Source organism: Schistocerca nitens, chromosome 1 (assembly GCF_023898315.1).
Source record: "Schistocerca nitens isolate TAMUIC-IGC-003100 chromosome 1, iqSchNite1.1, whole genome shotgun sequence".
In the NCBI taxonomy this organism is placed as follows: Eukaryota; Metazoa; Arthropoda; class Insecta; order Orthoptera; family Acrididae; genus Schistocerca; species Schistocerca nitens.
In genome coordinates, this window is record NC_064614.1 from 474641304 (window position 1) to 474664476 (window position 23173).

Genomic DNA, 23173 nt, shown 5'->3' on the forward strand with positions numbered 1-23173 from the left:
TGACAGCCACCCTGTCTTTCCTTTTACACAACATGCAGCTTCACAGCTTTATCGACCTGAACTGATGATTCATATAATGACAAACACAACAGAAGATAATCGTTGAGGTGCACTAACTTCCATGTACTGTTAACAAATAGCAGTGCTGGACTTTTTAAGTCACATATATGCGAAAATGCAGCTAATCAGTTCACTTGTAATGGGTCTATCTGTATGCTTATTATTATTTTGATTCACATATCCCTCCCTTACCATTAATTCTCATTTCTTTATATTGTGTTATGTCTTTTGAGTACTGAACTTCCAACTTCAAGCTACTGATTACCAGTCATTTATTAATATAATGGCAGTGTGAAATGTTCTACAAGTGACACTGACATACTGTTTTTTAGATAAACTGTCTCCTTTCTGTAATCCTATTTCAGGTCAGCAAAATTATTCCAGTGAATTGATTTCATCTCTGAAGTATGATTCCACATTACATGAAAGATTTTCATCCATGATGACTGCTGTAATCTTATCATTTTCCAACCTCAAATTTCTTTATATGCTGAACTAGGTGGGTCTCAGAGGATATCAAATACGGTGAACACGTCGGATGAGCCAACAATTTGTGCCTACATCCACACCCCATAAACCATTTTGAAGTGGAAGGCATAACTTCCAATTCCTGTGTTTGCTCACTACTGAAGTACTTCTGTGAGTAGGTGTACTGTTCTGGTGGTAGATGATTCTTTTTTCCCCCTTTCAATCCAGGCCTCTTCTCGCTTATTTTGTAAATGACATCCCATGTCCTTGCAAAGTGAAGATGAATATGCACATATAAAGAACATTTTGGTACCAAATTCTCTGAGATGCTCTAGTTCCCATAACAACTTGATACTTCTTTTCATCTATTTCCTAAGTATCAGAATTTATAATATAAGAGAAGAGTATGTACTTTGGACATGATTTATAGATCATCATAGCAGACACAATAGTTGGGTTTCCAATGTGCTTATTTTACCATTTCAGTACTTGTCATATTTCCCATCAAGTGAATCACAGTACATAATCAATTTATTAAAAGGCTATATCATAAAGATAATGTTTCAAAATGTTATATTCAGTTCAAGGTACAATCTGGTCTTGTACCGTGAGCCACAGTTTAAAGTAAGTGACAAGTTGCATACAGTGAGGTGACAAAGGTCATGGGGTAATGATATGTACATATACAGATTGCAGTAGCATCGTGTACACAAGGTGTAAAAGGGCACTGCATTGGTGAGGCTGTCATTTGTACCCAGGTGATTCATGTGAAAAGGTTTCCAACGTGATTATGGCTGCATGATGGGCATTAACACACTCTGAACACAGGGTGGTAGTTGGAGACAGATGCTTGGGACATTCTGTTTTAGAAATTGTTAGGGAATTCATTATTCTGAGATACACAGTGTAAAGAGTGTGCTGAGAATAATTGATTTCAGACATTACCTTTCATCACAAACCACAAACAAAGCAGTGGCTGATGGCCTTCACTTAACTATTGATAGCAGTGACATTCGCGTAGAGGTGTCAGTGCTAACGCACAAGCAACACTGCATGAAATAACTGCAGAAATTGATGTGGGACACATGACAAATATATCCATTAGGACACTGTAAAAAAAATTGGAATTAATGAGCTATAGCTGTAGATGACCGACACAAGTGACTTTGATAATTCTATGATATTACCTGCAGTGCCTCCCCTGGACTTGTGGCCATATTAGTTGGACCCTAGATGACTGGAAAACAATGGCCTGATCAGATGCATCTTGATTTCAGTTGGTAAGAGCTGAGGGGAGGGTTTGAGTGTGGTGCAGACCCAATAAGGCATGGACCCAAGTTCTCAATATTGCACTGTGCAAGCTGATGGTGGCTCCATAACGATGTGGGTTGTATTTACATGGAATGGATTGGACCCTGGTTATGTTTGGCTATTTGTAGACCATTTCCAGCCACTCGTGGATTTTATGTTCCCAAATAATTATGAAACTTTTATGGATGACATTGTGCCATGTGACTGAACCACAGTTTTCACGATTGGTTTGAAGAACATTCTGGACATTTCGAACAAATGATTTGGCTATCCAGATCACCTGACACGAACCCCAATGAACATTTATGGGACATAACTGTGATGTCAGTTAGTGCCCAAAATCCTGCGCTAGCAACACCTTTGCAATTATGGTTGGCTATAGAGGCAGCATGGTTATTATTTCTGCAGGGGACTTCCGACAACTTGTTGAGTCCATGCCACGTCCAGTTGCTGCACTACACCAGGCAAAAGGAGGTCCAGCACAATAGTAGGAGGTATCCCATGACTGTTGTCGACTCAGTGTATTGTGAATGGACTTTATGTTAAATGCAGGGCTAGTAACTTGAACCTCCAAATAAACTCACACAAATGAAATTTTTCAGGTTAACACATTTGGCCTAAAACTTATGCTAATAAACATTTAAAAGCAACTAATTACTTTAATTTTTAAGCATATGTAGCATTTCTATATTATTAATCTCTATTACCAATATCACCAATGGGCTCAAGATACAATTATTAACTTAATTTTATTTGTGCATATGGAGTTGGAATAACTTTGAATTAAGAACTTATTTATATATAAACTTGTATATAAACTGGTATATATATTGTATATAAACTTGTATGTAAACAATGTAGGAAACTGGCATAATTGCTCCTAGCTTCAGCAACAGCAGCTGGCTACAGCCCTATCATAGTGGGCAAACTGTGGTGTGAGAAAGACTGATGTTAGAGAGTAAACACTATATAAGTCTGGCTCAAGATACGTGTTGGCTCAAAATACAAGCCTCTCCCTAATGTCACAGTTTATTCTTCCTGAGGCTTTTACTGCAGTATACAGTACAATTCACAAAATGATCATATTGATTTACATGGATTTAGTCACGTTTAGTGATTAAACATATATCTTGGAGCTGCAAGATGCTTTGATACAGCTCATTTTGCAAAAGAAATGTGTGGCTCTAAGTTATGGAAACTGTCTGTAATTTTCTTTAAAAGAAACTAATGTTACCTTCTAAGTATTTTCAAACTTATGTTCAGCTGTATTTTAAAATTATAAAAATCATATTTGACTTTTTAGCCTACAAGGGTGGTTTGAAAAGTTCTCGGAATCACCACAAGAGGTCAGCACTAGCACAACAAGATGTTCACATGATATTCATTCGATCATTGCCTGTAAACATGTTCCACGTCAGTGCTCTTGGAAGAGAGCTGTGGCAGTGACATGATTCTGTTGTTGTTCCAGTGTAGTGATTTGCGAAGGTGGAAAAAAGCAAGATTCGAGCAGTGATTAAGTACTCTGTAAAGAAAGGTACAAAAGCAAAGGACATTCATCCTGATTTTCAGAATACACTGAGGGACTCTGCTCCTTCATATTCAACTGTTTCCAAGTGGACAAATGAATTTAAATTTGGTTGGGAGAGCTTAGATGATTATCCATGCATTGGTAGGCCAAGATGTGTTACTCCTCCACAAATCACTGCAAAAGTGCACAAAATGGTCATGGAGGATCGCTGATTGAAAGTGTGTGAAATTGCTCATGCTTGCCAGATGTCATCTGAAGGGTATATCACATTTTAAATGAAGAATTAGAAATGAAAAAATTATCTGCAAGATGGGTGCTGCGGCTCTTGATGCTGGATCAAAAACGCATAAGAATGGACACATCGGTACAATGTTTGACCTGTTTTAGGAGAAATGAACAAGATATTTGCGCCAATTTTTACCACAGATGAAACTTTGGCACACTACTATACCCCAGAGACAAAACAACACTCAAAGCAGTAGAAACATGCTGAGTATCTGCCACCAAAGAAAGCAAAGACAGTTCCTTTGGTGGGAAAGATCTTGGCATCAGTCATCAGTGTTCTGGGATGCAAAGGGGATTCTGTTTATAGATTATCTCCCCACTGGGCAAACAATTACTGGAGAATACTGTGCTAACCTCCTGCACAAAATGCAACAAAAGATACATGAAAAAAGCCAGGTTTAGCAAGGAAGAAAGTCATCTTCCATCAAGACAATTCACACCCTCAACATGTGCTGTCACCATAGCAGAATTACATGAACTATTGAATTGTTGCCACACCCACCTTATTCACATGATATGGCTCTGTCAGACTTCCAGCTCTTTCCAAAACTGAAAATGTTTCTTGGTGGACGAAGGTTCACTTCAAACGAAGACACTGAAACATCGTTGGACCAAGGTCATTAATCTACAAGGAGACTACATTTAAAAATAAAAAGAAAGTTTCACTGCTGTAAGTACTTTTTTTCTATTCTGTTGCGAGAACTTTTCAAACCACCCTTGTAGATATTTCAGATTGAAACACAGTAACTCCATACAGTAAACTTTGTAAGTTGTGAGTCTGATGTTGAGTAAGTGTTCTGCTAAACAAAGTAACAGTACAATAGAAATTATGAATTCCTTCATTAATTTTCATTCTGTGATCATAAAGTACTTACTTTAAATAACTTGACATTGATAGAGTAGGAACAATATTTTGTGATCATTTAATGAAAATAAATAAATAAATTTGTATACCTTCAGGATCACTGTCACACCTTGTAAAACAACAAACATTTCATGTATTGTTATTTCAATATTACAAGTGGTTATTTGCATGGAAATTTTGTTCCAGGTATGGAACCTATTCAAATTTCACACTGTACCAAACAGAATATGTCCAGTTGTATGTGGATACTGTACGACAAACAGCAAAATTACTGGATTCTGAGAGGCCCTTCATAATATCCAGCCCAACAAATGGGCTACAATCAGAAGCTGAAGGTTACATAGCTGAAAATCCTGGGAGTTCTCTTTTTGGTGATGGTACGTTTGCAGAGTCATGGCATGATTCAACAATAATAAACTACTGTTTCTAAGTTTCTTTGTACCAAAAGTAGTGCAGTTATTAGATACAGTTCACTGACTTCTTATCTTAGGTATTACAATTCATCTTCTGGTGTTAAAATTTACCACACACTTCACTTATGCATCTGTATGTATGTCTAATATTGATTTAGTCAATGTCCAGGTGATAAGATATGAATTAGTCACCCATTTTTTGAGTTATATTTATTTGAATGGCAATGACAAAATATTGTAAATTGTATGACAGTGCAAAAGAATGAAATTTTACTAATTTTCTCCCATATATCAATCTTGTGTGATAAAACTACATAAACTCATTTTTCCTTTCAGTTCTGATTTAGAGATTTAATGACTTTAAATGAGAAAACCACAGCAGTTACAACCTACCATCACACTCGTAAATTCAGAGAACAGGGAAAATTAAATAGAAATGATTTTCAGTTACCACTACATATTAAGTCTCTTGCTGTATCTCTATCCAGTTTTAAAAATTATTTAAAAAAAGCAGTCTCACATTAGAGGTACCAGTACAGTGTATCAGTGTGTCCCATCACAAATCAAGCACTGATAGCACCTATAGTAATGTGATACATCTGTCTGCGTTTGTTGAAGTTCTGTGACTTCCTGATGATACATTATGTGTAGCACTTTTTGTAGAAGTATCTTTAGATTTTTCAATGTTCTATATTGATAAGAGGCAACCGCCTTGCCACAGTGGTTACACTGGTTCCCGTCAGATTGCCAGAATTAAGCACTGTAGGGCATAGCCAGCACTTGGATGGGTGACCATCCAGGCTGCCATGAACTGTTGCCATTTTTCAGGGTGCACTCAGCCTCATGATGCCAATTGAGGATCTACTTTACCGAATAGTATTGGCTCCGGTCAAAGAAAACCATCATAATGGCTGGGAGAGCGGTGTGCTGACCACACGCCCCTCCTATCCACATCCTCAGCTGAGGATGACACGGCGGTTGGATGGTCCAAATGGGCCACTTTTGGCCTGCAGATGGAGTGCCTATATTGATAAGAGAACTGACTTTTCTTATTGAATAAGCTTCTTTTGTTTTTATGGAAAGCTCCTGGTGTATTACGATTGTTAACCTGTGTATTGTACAAGGTATACAATTTTTTCTTTACCCATTTATTATTGCAACTGTGTTTATAATTGTTAAGCAGCTCTGTTTTTCAGAAACATTTACCCTAAAATAAGCCTAGGGTAAATATTTGAAATTCACAAAGTTTGGGCAGACAGTGTTTTAATGACACTGAATGCTTATGGAAATTAGCATGCAAATTACCTGTTACCAGGTACATGCAGCTGTAGGCAATGGTGTTTGTGGTGTGATGAAATGAGGGGCAATAAATCAGAAATGCACAAGTACAAGAATCGATGCAGTTGATTGGGTGAAAGCTTACTGAGTTGATTCTTGAAGCTTTATATTTCCAACAAAACTCTTCATCCAATGACACAATCTTCACATTTGTCTGAGGAGCATTGTGCATGACGTCATCCTTAATGGCATAGTTGGTGTTACAGTACATACTGTTCCCAGCACCAGCAATAACCATTACATGATATTCTTTTCCAAATTATTTACCCAGAGAGTCTAAATCATAGGTGTCATCATTGAGCCCTGAACTTTGCTTAAAAATCCCACTTACCTTGTATTCACTACCCAGGGAGTTCTTTACTTGCTCAGAAATTTCACTCCTATGACTACTCTCTAGCAGAAGGACTTTGTAACCTTTTCAAAACATTAAATACAACTAACCTCAGCTTGAACTTCTTCTCCTGTCTTCTCATTGTGTTCCTGAATTCTTTGGAGTGTATGCACACTTTTGTCCAGTCTCCATAGGAGTAAAGCTGTTGGAAGAAATCTAGACAAAAATTAGCAGACTTGCGGCAACTGTTGAACTTCTTCATGATCTGGCAGGTTTGACCACAATCCAGTCATATATACTGCTGCTAACCTTACTGCTGTCAACTGCATCTCCCAACCTTTCTAATTCTGTCTGTGTTACTGCTAAATCAGCTTTAAGCTTTCAGAACAGGATAGGTGTGGACAGTAATTCATGTGATATTGGAATACATGCCTTCTCTGAATATTACCTTGAGCAGTTAGATAAACAACTCATGACAGTACTATATTTCTTGGTAATAAACAAACCCAAACTTCTATATGTAATTACTGTGGAGGAGGGCATCAATAGGCATAAAGGTGTTACAGCACCATTTACTACAGATTTTAAGACAAATATATTAATGGTACACCAATAATTCCATTTAGGAAGGGTGACAAGAAGCAAAGTTGCAAATTACCTGAGTAGTTAATATCAAACTTTAATCTTTGAGATAAAATGTGGAGCATCAACAGATAAAATTCGAGAGCATTCTAAAACACTTTGTGGTCATGTATGGGCTGCACAAGGCTATGAAAAACTGGAAAGACCTGTCACAGATCAGTATTAATATTAGGAAGTTTTTACAAAATCAAAGTGACCTTTACAACAGATTTAAATTTAAAAAAAAAAAGCTTTATTGACTAACAAATGTTGTACGAAGACAAAATGAGCATAAAGATAACTAGTAAGGAAGGGTCACTCTTGCCCATCAAAGGATTTCTTCTGGGCACTAAAAAAATTTTCATTCTATTCTGTGTGTGTCTGTAGATCTCTCAGCACTTTTGCTGCTCTGTGAGTGGTCCTCATGAGCATAAGAACAGCTATGCAGTATATACCATTAATCATAGATTTGCAAGTAAAATTCTCCCTGTTGATCTTAAGAAATTAAGCTCTTATGTCAAGTCACTAAATGAATCAAAGCTATCTAGTGAGACATTCAGTGATCATACTGGAACTAAAATGGAGAGGTAACTCTGAAAAGGCTAAAATACTGAATTCTATCACCCAAGCTTGTTTTGCTAAGGAAGACTGTATTTTGGTTTCTTCATTCAATTGCCGCACAAATTTTGAAATGTCAGAACTTGAAATAAGTGATTGCACTATAGAAGACCAACTGAAATTACTTAACACAGGTTGGACTTGATGGGATGCTGCTGTGAGCCCTTGTAGATTATGAGAAAGAACTTGCTAGCCCTCTAGCAGTAGCTCTTAGGTTGTTGCAACAATGAAGTGTGTGGATTGAGTGGCAGAAGGTGCATAGCGTTCCTGTTACCAAGAAGAACCATTGGACACATTTGCATAGACACACATCTCTATTGTGAACATAATCTGTTCTAAAATCGAGGAACTTATTTTATTCTAAGCATTATGACATTTTCAGAGATTGAAAATCTGCTCTAAAGGAATAAACATTGATTCTGTAAACAGCAGTTTTGTTAAACTCAATTCAGTCTATTGACTATAAGACCCACAAGAAAGTAGACAGTTGCATCCAGTTTGGTGCCATCTTTCTTGATTTTCAGAGGGCACCAAACATTGTATGTCAATAAAATATCAACCAAAACTCAGCTTTAGTTTGAAATATGTGAAATATGTTTTAGTCATCTAATAACATACACAATTTCAAAACACATTTCTGGTATACAGGAGACAAGTCAAGGTTACAATTTGCTTATTTAAAATTTTGTCACACTTACAATATTGCCGGCCGGAGTGGCCGTGCGGTTAAAGGCGCTGCAGTCTGGAACCGCAAGACCGCTACGGTCGCAGGTTCGAATCCTGCCTCGGGCATGGATGTTTGTGATGTCCTTAGGTTAGTTAGGTTTAACTAGTTCTAAGTTCTAGGGGACTAATGACCTCAGCAGTTGAGTCCCATAGTGCTCAGAGCCATTTGAACCACACTTACAATAATACTTTGTGGAGAGTTTAGTTACTTGAGATTTGTCAGACATACAGTATTTACATCTACTATAACTATCATAAATTTTTATTCCATTTTAGGGATCCAGCTCAAAGTATAACTTCATCCTTCATGAAATCTTCCACAGAGTAGTAGCATCCTTCAATTAGAAAATCATGTAACTTGCTTTTTAAAATATTTATCTTCATATTCATTGTCACACCCTTTTATTGTGTTGTGAATTTTCATGGCTATATACTGAGGAGTCCGAGCACACAGTTTTAAGCAGTGAGAGTGAGCATAAAGTTTTCTTTATGTCTTGTGTCATATGAGTGTTCAAAATGATTTTTTTGAATAGGTCAGCTTTGCTGTGTAGGAAAAGAACCACCCCAAAGATGTATAAACAGGGAACAGTTAATATTTTTAGGTCTATAATAATGGTTGATATGATGCCCTCGGCTGTGCTGAGCACATGTTGTGAATGATTCCTTTTTGCAACTTTAAAATTCGTTTAACATTTCTTGAGTTTCCCCAAAAAATTATACCATATCGAATAACAGATTCAAAGTAGCTATAATATGCTATTTTCCTGGTGGCCATATCAATGGCACAGGCTAAAATTTCCATTGCAAATGCAAGGCTGTTCAATTTATTTGCTAGATATTCTATATGAGAATTCCAATTCAAAGTTCTGTCTAAGTTTATTACCAGGAACCTGACTGAATCAAGTTCTCTGATTTTTTGATTGTTGTGAGTAACACAGATTTCTTCAGTTTTTGAGTGTTTCATTTTAAAGCTCATCATATGGGTTTTTGAAATGTTTAGCCTTAAGCCATTTAAACTGAACCATGTTACCAGATTACTTTATGTATTCATGACACTCTGTGCTATATTGTTAGAATTTTCATTTTCAATTAGGGCAGAAGTATCATCTGCAAACAAAGTTAAATGAGTATTTATATTGAGAGGCAAGTCATTTACAGAGAACAGGAATAAAATGGGTCCAAGGATTGAGCCTTGAAGAACACCTTGTGACACAGTTTTCCATTCTGAGAAGTTATCTGCGCCATTTGATGTGATTACTACGCTTTGTTTCCTCTCCAAGAGATATGATTCAGACCATTTCGAAGCAATATTCCTTACCTGCTGAGTTTGAAAAGCATCAGGGCATGGTTTACAGAGTCGAATGTTTTTTTAAGATCACAGAATATTCCTGCGACCTTAGCTTTCCTATCTAGTGATGAAGTATTTTTTCTCTGCTTTGTTGGAAGCCAAATTAGTTATGTGAAATGATTTCATTCTGTGTGATGAAGCTTTGTATCTGTAAAGCAACAATTTTTTCAAATATTTTTGATATGACAGGGAGTATAGAGATGAGGTGATAATTTCCCATATCATCTTTTGAACCTTTTTTAGACACAGGTTTTACTTCAACGTATTTCAAGACAACAGGGAAGTAACCTTCTTCAAAGGATTTGTTTATTATGAAAGAGAGAGGATGCGCTATTATGTTGTACACTTTTTTAATTATTTTGGTGGGTATCCCATCCCAGCAGAGTTTTTGTCTTTTACAGAGAGTATGACATTTTCAACAAATTTTGCTGAGGCTGTGTTGAATTTTTTGAGACATTCACTGGTATTCCCTTTTAACCCAAAACTATTTACTTTCTGCTCATAATTTGCTGTGTCTAAATCAGATTTTGCTACATTTATGAAGTACTCATTGAAGCACTCAGATATATGAGCTGGAAAAATTTTTCCTTAAGTTTGATTTCTGAAATGTCTTGTTTGTGATTTTGGACACCTAATTCAGATGAAACTATAGACCATACTGCCCTTGTTTTATTTTTCTGCCCTAGAATAAATTTGTTATTTGCACTTTTCTTGCAGCTCGGTTTTCAAACACTCCAATAACGATGAATAATATGCACTTGTAATTGTTTTACCCTTTTCCATATAGTCGATGAGGATTGTCCCTTGCGAATCCCAAAAGACAGTCACCATAACCTTTCTGGCCAAAGGAATGGTCTTTGCCTTTTTTGGTGCAGATTCTCCATTGGTAACCCATTGTTTAGATTGTTGTTTGGTCTCAGGAGTATAGTAATGTATCCATGTTTCATCCACAGTGACAAAACAATGCTTAAAGTCCTGTGGATTCTTCCTGAACAGCTGCAAACAATCCTTGCAACACTTCACATGATGCTGTTTTTGGTCAATCGTGAGCAATCGCAGAACCCAGCTTGCCGATAGCTTTCTCATCTCCAAATGTTTATGCCAAATATTATGTATCCATTCATTCAAGATGCCCACAGCACTAGCAATCTCATGCACCTTAACTCTTCTGTCGTCCATAATCATATCATGGATTTTATCAACGACTTCTGGAGTCATAACCTCCACAGGGTGTCCAGAATGTTCAGCATCACTTGTGCCCACATGGCCACTCTGAAAATTTGGAAACCACTTATAAACTGTTCTAATCGTAGGTGCGGAGTCATCGTAATGTTTATCAAGCTTCTCTTTAGACTTCTGAGGCGTTTTGCCTTTCATAAGCTAATGTTTAACCACCACACAAAATTCTTCTTCATCCATTTTTGACAATCACTTGACTTCCTTGATTCACACGAATGCCAGACACAAAGAAACAGACCAATATGGCTGAAACATGGTGTGCTTTCTTTCCAAAGATGCTACTAACTAAACATGACATTGATATACGCCGGTGGTGCATCTCTCGGACTTTGCATGGACTTTTCAAATGTCCCTCATACATATTTGCTATTTGATTTCTAAGTTATGTTAAATGAAACTTTAAGACATTCAAATCCATTAACAGCCATTAACATTTTCCTTAATCACACATTAGCTATGGCATTTTTATTTTAAAAATTGTTTACAGTCACAGTCTCTGTACTGTTGTGCTCTGACTGTCGCGCTATTAATACCCAGTATGAAAATGGCTGCAGCTGCTTCCTGCTCTGTTGTGAAACACCCCTGTGGAACTAACTGTGTTTAAACTGTTTTAACAGTAAAAGTGCCAAGAAATAGATTGTTCCTAATGTTTTTCATAAATTAACAGAAAAGCTTTCTGAGGGACTGTATTTGATACAGTTGAGATACAAATACACGCTGGATGTATAGCGGAATCAGTAGCATCCCAGGTTGGAATGTAACAATATTATGGGAAGAAAAGTCGATAGTCACCATGTAGGGAAGATGCTGAGTCGCAGATAGGCACAACAAAAAGAACCTCACAATTAAAGCTTTTGGCCATTAAGGCCTTTGTCTTCTGTTTCTAATTACATATTGTATATAAAACTCCTGTTTTCATTTCAAATATAAATACTTAATTATCAATATTTTATAAAATATTGTTAATAATGGTTGCTCACATTGAAAAAAATAACAGTTTAATTTTTAGGACAACAATGAAAAACCAAATACTCTTTATTTGGACTGTGTCCATTAGCTTATACCACAGATGTAGTCTCACATGAACCATAGTGATAAATATAGAAACATGAAAAACGATCATTTTCATGGCACCGAGCACACCATACAAAGATGCTGCATTTTTACGTTTGCCACTGTACCATTACAATATGGAGTTAACAGATCTGATCTGGAGCCAAGTCAAGGGATCCATCACAAGAAATAACAAGATTGTTAAGCTGCCAGATGTACTGGAACTAATTCACTCAGCTTTTTCTCATGTCACTGCCAAATGCTGGTAGGATATAGAATAACACATCATACAAGAAGAGGAGAAAATGTGGCAACTGGGTAGCTTTGTGGATACTGTTGTTAACTGACTCATTATCAACACAGCAAATGACAGTTGCAGGACGGAAATGTATTTCTTGGATTTGGATAAGGAAGGAGCTAAGAGATTTCCAGATGACAGATGGTAATTAATACCTTCAGCAGGTTCAGTATTCAACAGTACAGTGAAATCCCTACAGTGTGGTTTTTGCATCACACAGCTCGCACAGAAAAATTAACCTGTGTTCAAGTTAGAAATTTTCAACACTCTTGTTTGTAATTGTAATACTATGTTAGGTGAGAATGAGAGCATTTTATGTTTTCCATCTGGTCACCTAAGAAGTGTGCAATTGTGCTGGAGTTTTGCCGAGTATTATTGCATTCTCTTTGAAAGTTAAATGACATTTGAAGCTATATTGTTTCTCTGCTTGTCTCTTTTCACACTTTAACTACAACTGCTCACATCAATGCAAGTTAGTTGAGTTGGACTAACTGACTGGCCAGTGCTGTCCAAGTTAAATGCATGGGTAATACTGTTGTCCTGCATTATCACTCAGTCTATGCGTATACGGCGTAAAATGTATCCTCATGATCGTGCTTGACTGTACTGGACACAACTTGACATCTGCTTCATGTGAAATGGAATCCAATGAGATTCCAGCAAATGCAGAAGAATACATGGTGTAATGTTTACATCAGACTTATTCTTATGATGGACGACATTTGAGGCTTCCTCCAACAAACACTTCATTGTTGTGTATGAACCTTTCAGTGAGAAATGTTTCAGTATCTGTAAACAACCTGGTTCGCTTTGTTTACACCATGGAATTTGGTCTTGGATTCTTGTTTTACCTTAAAATTCCTTGGATGCCATGTTTAACTATGATCAGTTCTCAGTTCATTCAATATTTTGGTAGTAGAAGCTGCTTACTTGTGTCAGTTTCCTGTTCTCTGCAGTTCTGTCTTTTCAAAATGAATTTTTACAAATCTATTATTGCTGCAGTACTTACGGACATCTGCAGCTCTGCTTTCTTCTCCATGTTCTCTAGTTTTGTCTGCTGAATACACCAGAAAAGTGGTGACAAGTACACTTCTTACAGTGCATTTCAATACGGATGCATAGATTCTGAATGTGTAGAAACAGCATATGGAAATGACAGTTACTAGTACCTGGTAGAACACTGTATGATGGAAGGATCCCTCCATGCTATATGGTGTCTGTAAGGAAACTTTTAAAGGAGCAGCAACTATTGCTCTTTAGGTGTAAAACACAGCATAGGGTGCTAGATAGAGCAATGCTAAATGAAATGCATTTAAGTGTCAAAAGGGGGATGCTTGAGATTTCAGTGACTATCATAGGCAGAATCTGATCAAAAGATCTCTCACAAAAAACAAGGAAATTCTGGTTATGTGTAAAGGCTTTTAGTGATATCAAATTTAGTGTCCAGACACACATGGATGACACAGGAAATAAAATTGAGAGTAGCAAAGTCAAAGCAGAAATTCTGAACTCCCATTTTCAAAAGTTCCTTTACACAGTTAAATTCTCACATCATTGAAAAGATGAGTGATACAAATGTTGGTGTCAAAAATTGCTAAAATGAAATGAGGCTCCATGGCTTGATGGATCCCTGTTGGATTCTACAGGCTGTCCCAGGAGGAATGGTCATTATCTGGGGATATCACGGGGATGATCATTTGGAGCAAAAAGACTGCATATTGACATATGCCCTATTCTGAATCGGTTCAAAGATAATGTACATTGTTATTTATTTTCTACATGATTCAGTACTTTGTCAGGTTTAACACATACAGCAGGTAGTAAACATAACAACTTGCATTAAACAAAGTATCAATTGAAAAATGTGCTGAGAACCCTGGTGAACACTGTATGATCAGGAATTTGATGTATCATAATGTGCTGACAGTATTCATCGACAGCGGTAGGAACACAACCATTGTAGGTGCCTTAAACATACACTATATCTGCATAGTATTCATGAGTGTAGATCTGTGGCATTTTAGCTAGCTCATCTACAAATACAGTTAACTGATGCTTCTACACTTCTCTCTGATACACTTTCAGTCTGTCACACTGCCTCAATCACAACACACCATGGACAAATGCAAATTCAATGGGCAAGTTTAATGGCAGGAAGACATTCCGAGCAAAGAGACTGAAAGCAATGAGGTAGGTTGGGATAGAATAAAACGTCAAATAGGTTGGGAAGGTAAGACACATATTTGAATGTCACTAACCAAAAACAATTGCAAATTAAGCATTTTCTACCTTGGAAATAATTAAAAATAGGGAATATGTCCAAATGAAGTATTTTGCTCCAACTCAGTGATCTTGTTATACCCCTGATTATTGTCCATTTCTCTTGGGATATCCTGTGTACAGAATATGTGACTGAGCTATCCCAACCATAACATATTGTAGATCCTTTTTACAAAAAACTGTTCCCAGTGGTTGGAAGAGCACAGGACACAATGCATCTACAAGAAGGGTAGCAGAAATTATCTACAAAACTACCATCCAGTATCTTTGACATCTAACTGTTGTAGAATTTTAGAATACGTTTTGGTCTTAAAAATATAACCATTTACCTCTAACAGAATGACTTCTTATATATCAAGCAGCATGGAATCCAAAATCATGAATCACACAAAACGAACTCACACTTCTCTTACATGACACCATGAAAGTCACCTATAAGTTCACTAAGCCAGTGACCTGCAGAATATGGATTAAGCTATGTGTAGTCTACACACATATGTGGTGAAGAATGGTTTTGATATATTGCCTAGCAAGTCTTTGGTTCTGCTCTTCGCCAGAAGCAGGGGTCCTCTTATAGGGACACTGAAGTTTGGGCCTTACAAACTATCAGTCAAGACAGTAGTCAAATACCATGGACTCCATATTGACCACAAACTTCAGTGGAAGACCCGTATTACAGAAGCTGGTGCAACTGCAAAAAGTCCGCTAATGCAAACTCTCTTGGGTGAGCTGGTGAGCAGATGCAGACATTGGACAAACACTGTGTAATGCTTTGGTACATCCGTACATGGATTATGCTTGCCTTTATTTTGGGTCAGACACATATCTAAGATGATTAGATATAAATGTCATTACAAAGCAATTAGAGTATGCTTGGGGGCAATGCAGTCTGCATGAAGTAATGTTCTTTTACTTGAAGCAAATGAGCCTTCCCTGCATCTACATCACGAATATCTGAGTATAAAATTTTTACTCAAACAATTGCAGTCCACACAAGGCCAGATATAATAAGACATCTATGCATTACAGGATTGTGCTATACATCCAAATACTGTATGAATGGAAGTTGTTGTCCTCTTGTTGCTGCATACATGGATACTCCATTTCTCAAACAAAGCTTGTCTGCAGATCAATTATCTGCTTTGAAGCAGACTACCAGACCAGTGTATTTGAACCACAAGTTGTTTCTGACCTGAACTTTGGCTGTGGCTATTTAAATAATTGCATTTTGATGGAGTACCTCTCCAAACATAATGATGCAAGATTCATTTACACTGATACTTCAAAGGATAAAGATGGATGTGATTGTGCTTACAGGGCTGGCAATTGTCATATTGGAATGAGATGCAAGCTCCATAAGTAACTCATAAATATGACAGCCATGTTTTTGGCTGTTCTTCAAGTGCTTCAGTACCCCAAGAAGCACTTGGGTTCCGATTCTGATTCTAGGTCAGCACTGGAACTATTGAGACATCTGCATAGCAGAAGATCCACCCATCCAATTGCATATGACACCATGAATCTGATTTTACAGATCATAAATAGGAAGCATACTGGGTAAAAGTACATGTGGCATACCTGACAATGAAATATAGACAAGCTAGTGAAAGCATTTATCTGTGACCTAGTGAGGAGACACGTGGAATTAGCAGCTACAAGTCTTTCAAACACTGTTGATTTACTAATCAGGGAGAAGTGGAATGCAGAATGGTAAGAGACTTCCAAATACAAAGGCAAAGATTATGCCAAAGGAAGGCTGGTACTGATTCCCAGCTTCTGGCACAAGAAAAATCAATGCTCTAGGAGAGCCACAAATGCTATAAGGCATCTCACATTTAACCACAACTGTTAAATGAAGCATCTACATCATAATGTCTGATTGAATTCCCATCATGGGAATGTGGTGAAGAAGAGGATGTCAGATTTTTTTTGGCTACATTATTAGATGCAATGCTATAAGCCATCTCTTACATGTCTGGCCACTATTGGTTGTTGCTGTTTAGTTATTTTCCAGCATAAAGAGATTCTGCATTAATGTATTACAATATCTACCAAGTTTTGCTGCCATGTGATAATTACAGCCCTCCTGGTATTTACTCATAGTTATTTGTGAGCTAGTGGTTAGGCAAGTAATCACAGGTACAAAAAGGCACAACAAAGTGAAAGATTCTTACACAGAGATATCCAAGTGTTCATAACAAATTCCACACTTTTGAGATAAGTAACACAGAGACATTGGAAGGTTCCAAACTGAGTGCAAATATACATACAGATGTGAACTTTCACAACTATATGTTAATCAAGTGGATTCTAGCCAGGGACGCTTTACACATAAATGTTATAATGATGATTTCCAGGTGCAGACTCTCTATCAGACAGAAACTACACATTCTTAATAAGAGGAGTGACATCAAGATGTTGCTCAACTGAATTCTACCCATGAACTGAGGTTCTTTGTGTGGAGGGGGTAACAAAGACAGCATATGAATATTTTGTGAAATCAGTAATTACATTTTAATTTATAATAATATAAAGGCCAGACTTACCAGCAGTGTCAACTTATTTAGCCCAGCAATAATCTTGTTTAACAGTATATTAGATGATTAGAAAAATATTAAAGTTAGTTGTACTATTTGATTGATACACTGTGTACCTATGCAGTGAACTAGTGGTTTTCATGTAAGATACTCAGGTTTGTAATTTCTCTAATTTATGCAATTTCTTAATTAGTGTCTAGTTTGCTTACCCAAGTGTACCAAACAATTAAAAAAAAATTAGGACTACAAAAGTATAATGTCAAATAACCAATCTTAAAGGCTCAGATGATGAAAGTATTTTTGAGTGTGTCAAAACTTTAATTATGAATAAGTTATAAGTTAATAAATTTCTCAAAGAAAGTATACCAGTCATAGGAAAGTGCAAAGTTAGGGCTTTCTAATGAGTAGTCTCTTTTTTTCCTGAATAAACAGTTATTAGCTCATACCGTTTTTATGATTACATGTTGTTTGAACAACTTCAGTTCTCAATTTCTCTTAATTAACAAGGTTTTAAGGAAAATTAAATATAACATTAGAATCAGCAGATTGTAAATAATAATGGGCATAATAAGATTGCATAAAATACTGGACAAATTATAATTTTGCAATATTGTCTAACCATGGTGTCAATGGCCTTGCCACTGTGGTAACACCGGTTCCCATCAGATCACTGAAGTTAAGAGCTGTCGTGCTGGGCTAGCATTTGGATGGGTGATAATCCAGTCTGCCAAGCTCTGCTGGCAAGCAGGGTGCACTCAGCCCTTGTGAGGAAAACTGAGGAGCTACTTGATTGAAAAGTAGTGCCACTGGCCTTGTAAACTGACATATGGCCGGGAGAGCAGTGTGCTGGCCACATGCTCCTCCATATCCACCTTCAGTGATGTCTACAGGCTGATGATGATACAGCAGCCAGTCAGTACTGTTGGGCCTTTATGGCCTGTTCTGGCAGAGTTTCACGTAATTTAGTGTAACCACGGTAAATGTGTTGCACCTATAAGTGGAATAGTTCACAGACAAGAATAGCAATTAGTTCTTTAAAAGATTAGAATTATAGCAGATCAAGTAATTTCCTCTCGCTATATTTAACATAGATCAAAGCAGATACAATATTTCTAAACTTCAGAAAAGCTTTTGACTCTGTGCCACATATATGGTTATTATAGAAAATACGTTCATTGGAGAATCAAGCAAGCAGAATTTGTGCCTAAACTGAGGATTTCTTAGTACAGAGGACATAGAATGTTATCACGAATGGAGAGTAACTGACACATGTAGAAGTAACTTCAGAAGTCACCGACAGACGTGTGTTGGGACTGTTACTGTTCATGCTGTATATCAATGGCCTCACAGACAATATAGTAACCTCAAACTTTTTGCAGACAATGCATTTGTCTATAGTGAAGTACTATTTGAAAAAATCTGCTCATATATTCAGTCAGATTTTGATAATACTGTATATCAAAGTGATGCACACATTGCCAGTTTGCGTAAAATATTAAAAAGTTTAAAATCATGCCCTTGTATAACTTCCATACCATTAAGTCACAAATGGAATCAGCATACTCATACAGATACCTGCATGTAACAATCGGTGGGTGAATGAAATATAATATTCACTACCATTTCATTGAATCACAATTTGAATCGGCCAACTCATACAAATACCTGTGTTTACCTGTGGGGATATGAATGGAATGATAATATACTCTCAATTGTAGGTAAACCAGTAATCTGAACTGTGACATTGACAGTATGTTATTTGTGACAAGATGGTTATAAAGCTGATTGTACATTACCTTTTCTAAGATTTTTGAGAATGCTGGCAAAAGTGAAACTGAATGGAAATTTGGCACTATTTCTTATATCCCTTCTTAAACAGTGGCTTAACTCCAGCATATTGCAACTATTCAGGAAATATTCCACTGATAAACAACTGGTTACACAGATAGCTTAATATGTTACGTAACTCAAATCACATTCTTTAATTAACTTTGTTGATATTTCATCATGCCCACTAGATGTTTTTGATTTTAAAGATGTTATGATGGACATTACTTCTGCTGGGGTAGTGAGGGTCAAATTCATATTATGGAAGTTACTTGAAATGTCTGGTCTGAGGTTTCCCATGGCGGCATCTACAGAACCTCACAACCCCATCTCTTCAGTAACAGTTATAAAATGTATGCTTTGATGTCCATGTTACAGTCTTTAATATTTTTGCAGTATTTCTTGTAATGTGCTATAGCATCAACATCAGAACTGTTTCAGATTGACAGATACAGTTTTCTGTTTGTTTTACAAGACACCTCTATTCCTTGAGTAATTCATGGCTTCTTTGTAGGCTTTGCTCTAACCGTGGTTACTTTTTGGGGAAAACAGTGTTCAAATAAGGTAAACTCTTTATTAGCAAAAGTGTTATATTTTTCATTCATACCACGAGCACTGTAAACATCACTCCAGTGAATGTCTATGAGGAGTGTCCTAAAATAATCAATTTTTGGCTTATTGTTACCCTCTTGAGTTCAGATTTAACAGCTTTTATATCCTGTTCAGTATTAACATTTAACAGAAGGAACCTGCATGTCATGGTCTGAGAGGCCATTGACTATTAGTTTTGTAATATAATTTTGTTCAGTGGACTTTTCTATAAAGATATTACCAATATCTATGAGCAATTGGCTACTTAGTTGGGAACTTTACAGTAGGATTTAAGTTGAATGGTAGCGTTACTAACTCATATAAGTTCTTATTGGGAGAGTCTTTCAGGAAAACTACATTTAAGTCACCAGCAACCACTGTTTCTTTGTTTTTGGTTGTTAAATGGGCCATTACAGCTTCAAGGTGGTTTATGAACAGATTAAAGTTACCTGCAGGTGCTCGATATACACTTAATATTATGAAGGATTTTTTATGAAATTCTACTTCTGTTGCACATGCTTCCATATGCTGTTCTAGGCAAAATTTATGACTGCCTATGTTCTTAAATTTATTAGTTTGTTTTCAAATTTTATTTTGCCGGAACTGCAGAACTTCTTCACGTTATGTGGACTAACCGGCTCCATTGCCACCAATGTTGCTGCAACCACTTGGTTGATACCTATTTAAATTTATAATAAAACAATGCAAATCCAGGATGGATTGTTAAAATTTATAATAATTATTATAGATTATCATAAATTAATGAACCCCAACTAATAAATTAGATTCCTAAATCCACAACTCCTATGGATATCCTTATTGTTACAACACTACTATCTACCCAAGAGCAAAACCAAGTACAACACTATATGATAGATTGGTGTGGGCAATGGTAACCTAAAACTTTATAGCATGGCTCACTTGAGGTCTATGTGAAATGGCCCTGCACCATCACTTTTAAGCCCAAATTTTAACAAACAAATATTTATCAAACTTTTTAGTAGCAGAAAAACTAATTAGCAAAAATGAAAATATATAATAAATAATATAACTGAAACGTAGAACAGACGGCAGAAAATCTCATAGCATAGTAATATGGGCTGAACTAAGTTTCTTAAAGTTCAAGCCATATGTTTACAAGAAATACACACACACACACACACACACACACATGCAAATGGTGGCCTTACATGTATTTGTGAAATTGATAACTATTTATAACAATAGTTAATTAAGCAGCACAAGATGTAGTCATGTAATGTAAGCAGAGCATTTAAACACAGTAGTATACATGGGTCAAGTCTGTACAGCAGCATATTAACTCGCAAAAATCAGCAACAAAATCTTAAAGTTTGTCAGTATCTCTGTATCTACTAACAGTTGCTATAAAAACTCAAACTGCTCAAACAACATTGAAGCTTGCATGGTCACACAAAATGTTCACTGGAAATCATACAAATATTTTTAAGTCCTGATAAAATTCAAAGTACAGAGCTCATTCCCACAAAATTATTCTAAGTCCAATGAATGCTAATTTAAGATTTGTGGCTCTCTGGCCGTTGATACCACTCATCAATTTACCACTGTGAATGCTCATCAATGAAAGACCATGAGCATGAGCCTGTATGCACTTTTAAGCTTTTAGCCATGTTCTGACTACTAAATTCGTGTTGAATATTTAATTTATAAATGACCACATTCAATAGTGAAAGACAGTTACATGTATATACAACATACTAATGCACAGAGGCAAATTTTATGATCAGTGTGTGACATCTCATTAAAATATTTACACAGCTTTACAATAGTTATGAATACAATAGAATATATATCAGGATTTGTTGGGTAATGGTCTGGGACATAAGCTGATTTCATGTTATGTTTGTGGCAAATTAATAGTAATGGTGTACATGCGTGCACATCCACGCATGCACGCACGCACACACACACACACACACACACACACACACACACACACTAAATTCCATATGCACTTAATTGTAAAGTAACATGTTGTTGCTATTACTAATGTTGTTAGCAGTAGTATGCATACATATGGTGTATCATAAGTGCATATTATGTAATTGGTTCATCTGTTATTAATTTTTATGAACTATTATGGTTAAAAACTTTATAACTTTTAAAATATATGGTTTAGAACCAAGGTTAAAGTTGCAACAAGCATGTCTTATTGTTGCAATTTCTGATTGTACCACAATGGCTGTGATGAGTCATGGTTTCCAAGCATGTCTGTGTCCTCTTCTCTTTCCATAATATTGCCTCCAATTCCATTTCCCTTGTATAGCCCCCGTATACACTCCTTCCACTTTTCAACTTTCACTTCTTTAATTATTCTGGTTTCCCATCTGAGCTCTTAATATTCATACAGCTGCTTCTCTTTTCTCCAAGGACTCTTTAATTTTCCTGTAAGTGGTATCTATCTTTCCCTTAGTTGTATATGCTTATATCATCTTACATTTGTCCTCTAGCTTTTCCTTCTTAGATTGACTTCCTGTTAATCTCATGTTTTAAACATATTATTCTCTTTTGCCTGCTTTATATTTTCTCATTTCATCAATATCTCCTGTGATATCCAAAGATTTCCACATTTTACCTATTTGATCCTCTGCTCACTTCACTATTTCATCTCTCAGGCCTACCCATTTGTCTTCTATTGTATTCTTTTCCCCATTTCAGTCAATCTGTACTTAATTGATCCCTCTGAATCTGTACATACTCTGCTTCTTTCTACTTAGTCAGGTCCTATCTCTTTAATTTTCTGCCTTTTTGTAATGTCTTTAGTTTTAAACTACAGTTAATAACCTATGGTTGAACACTCTCAAAATTTGGTGTACAAGTAGTTACTTGCAACAAGCATAGCACACTTTAGGATCTTCCACTGGAGAAGGATTCACATTCTAGGGACCATTGTCCAATGCAGAGGCATGTTAACAAGATTTCATGGTTCCTTAGTGCCTGGGAGGAGTTGTGGCACTGATGGTAGTAAGATCCATCGGTTGAAACTTATTGTGTCTCATTTACAACACTTTTTCATCTAAAGACATGTGGGCCTGAGTAGTACATGTATGGGAAAAGTGTGCCACAGCAGGTTGTTGCAAGCTCCCCTGGCTGCAGCATGCTCCTGTCCAGTGTTCCAATTTCACACATGTTCTGGTACTCATCAGAATATTACACCTCATCCTAACTGCTGAAGGTAAGGAAAGGAGTTCTGGGCTGCTGTCTCAGCTGGGTACACGCACTGGTTGGATTGAAGTGCACTCAGATAGTTGAAATAAAAGGTATTTTGTTACTTGAACTTCTTTCATCTCTTCCAGTGCTCTTAAGATTGCTTGTCTCTCAGCATCAGGCATCAAGGGCTCATACAGTAACTGGCTCTTGATTATGTGATTTAAAGAAACTACAAAGCACTGGAAGT

The 23173-nt window shown here is 36.6% G+C and overlaps 1 protein-coding gene across 1 annotated transcript in view; it reads left to right on the forward strand.

Moving 5' to 3' along the window:
• Positions 1 to 23173, forward strand: part of LOC126252001 (beta-mannosidase-like) — a 243762-nt gene that overhangs the window by 197683 nt on the left and 22906 nt on the right. The window contains exon 10 of the mRNA XM_049952787.1: positions 4704 to 4894. Coding sequence (XP_049808744.1) covers positions 4704 to 4894 — 191 coding nt within the window. The remainder of the gene's footprint in view (positions 1 to 4703; positions 4895 to 23173) is intronic.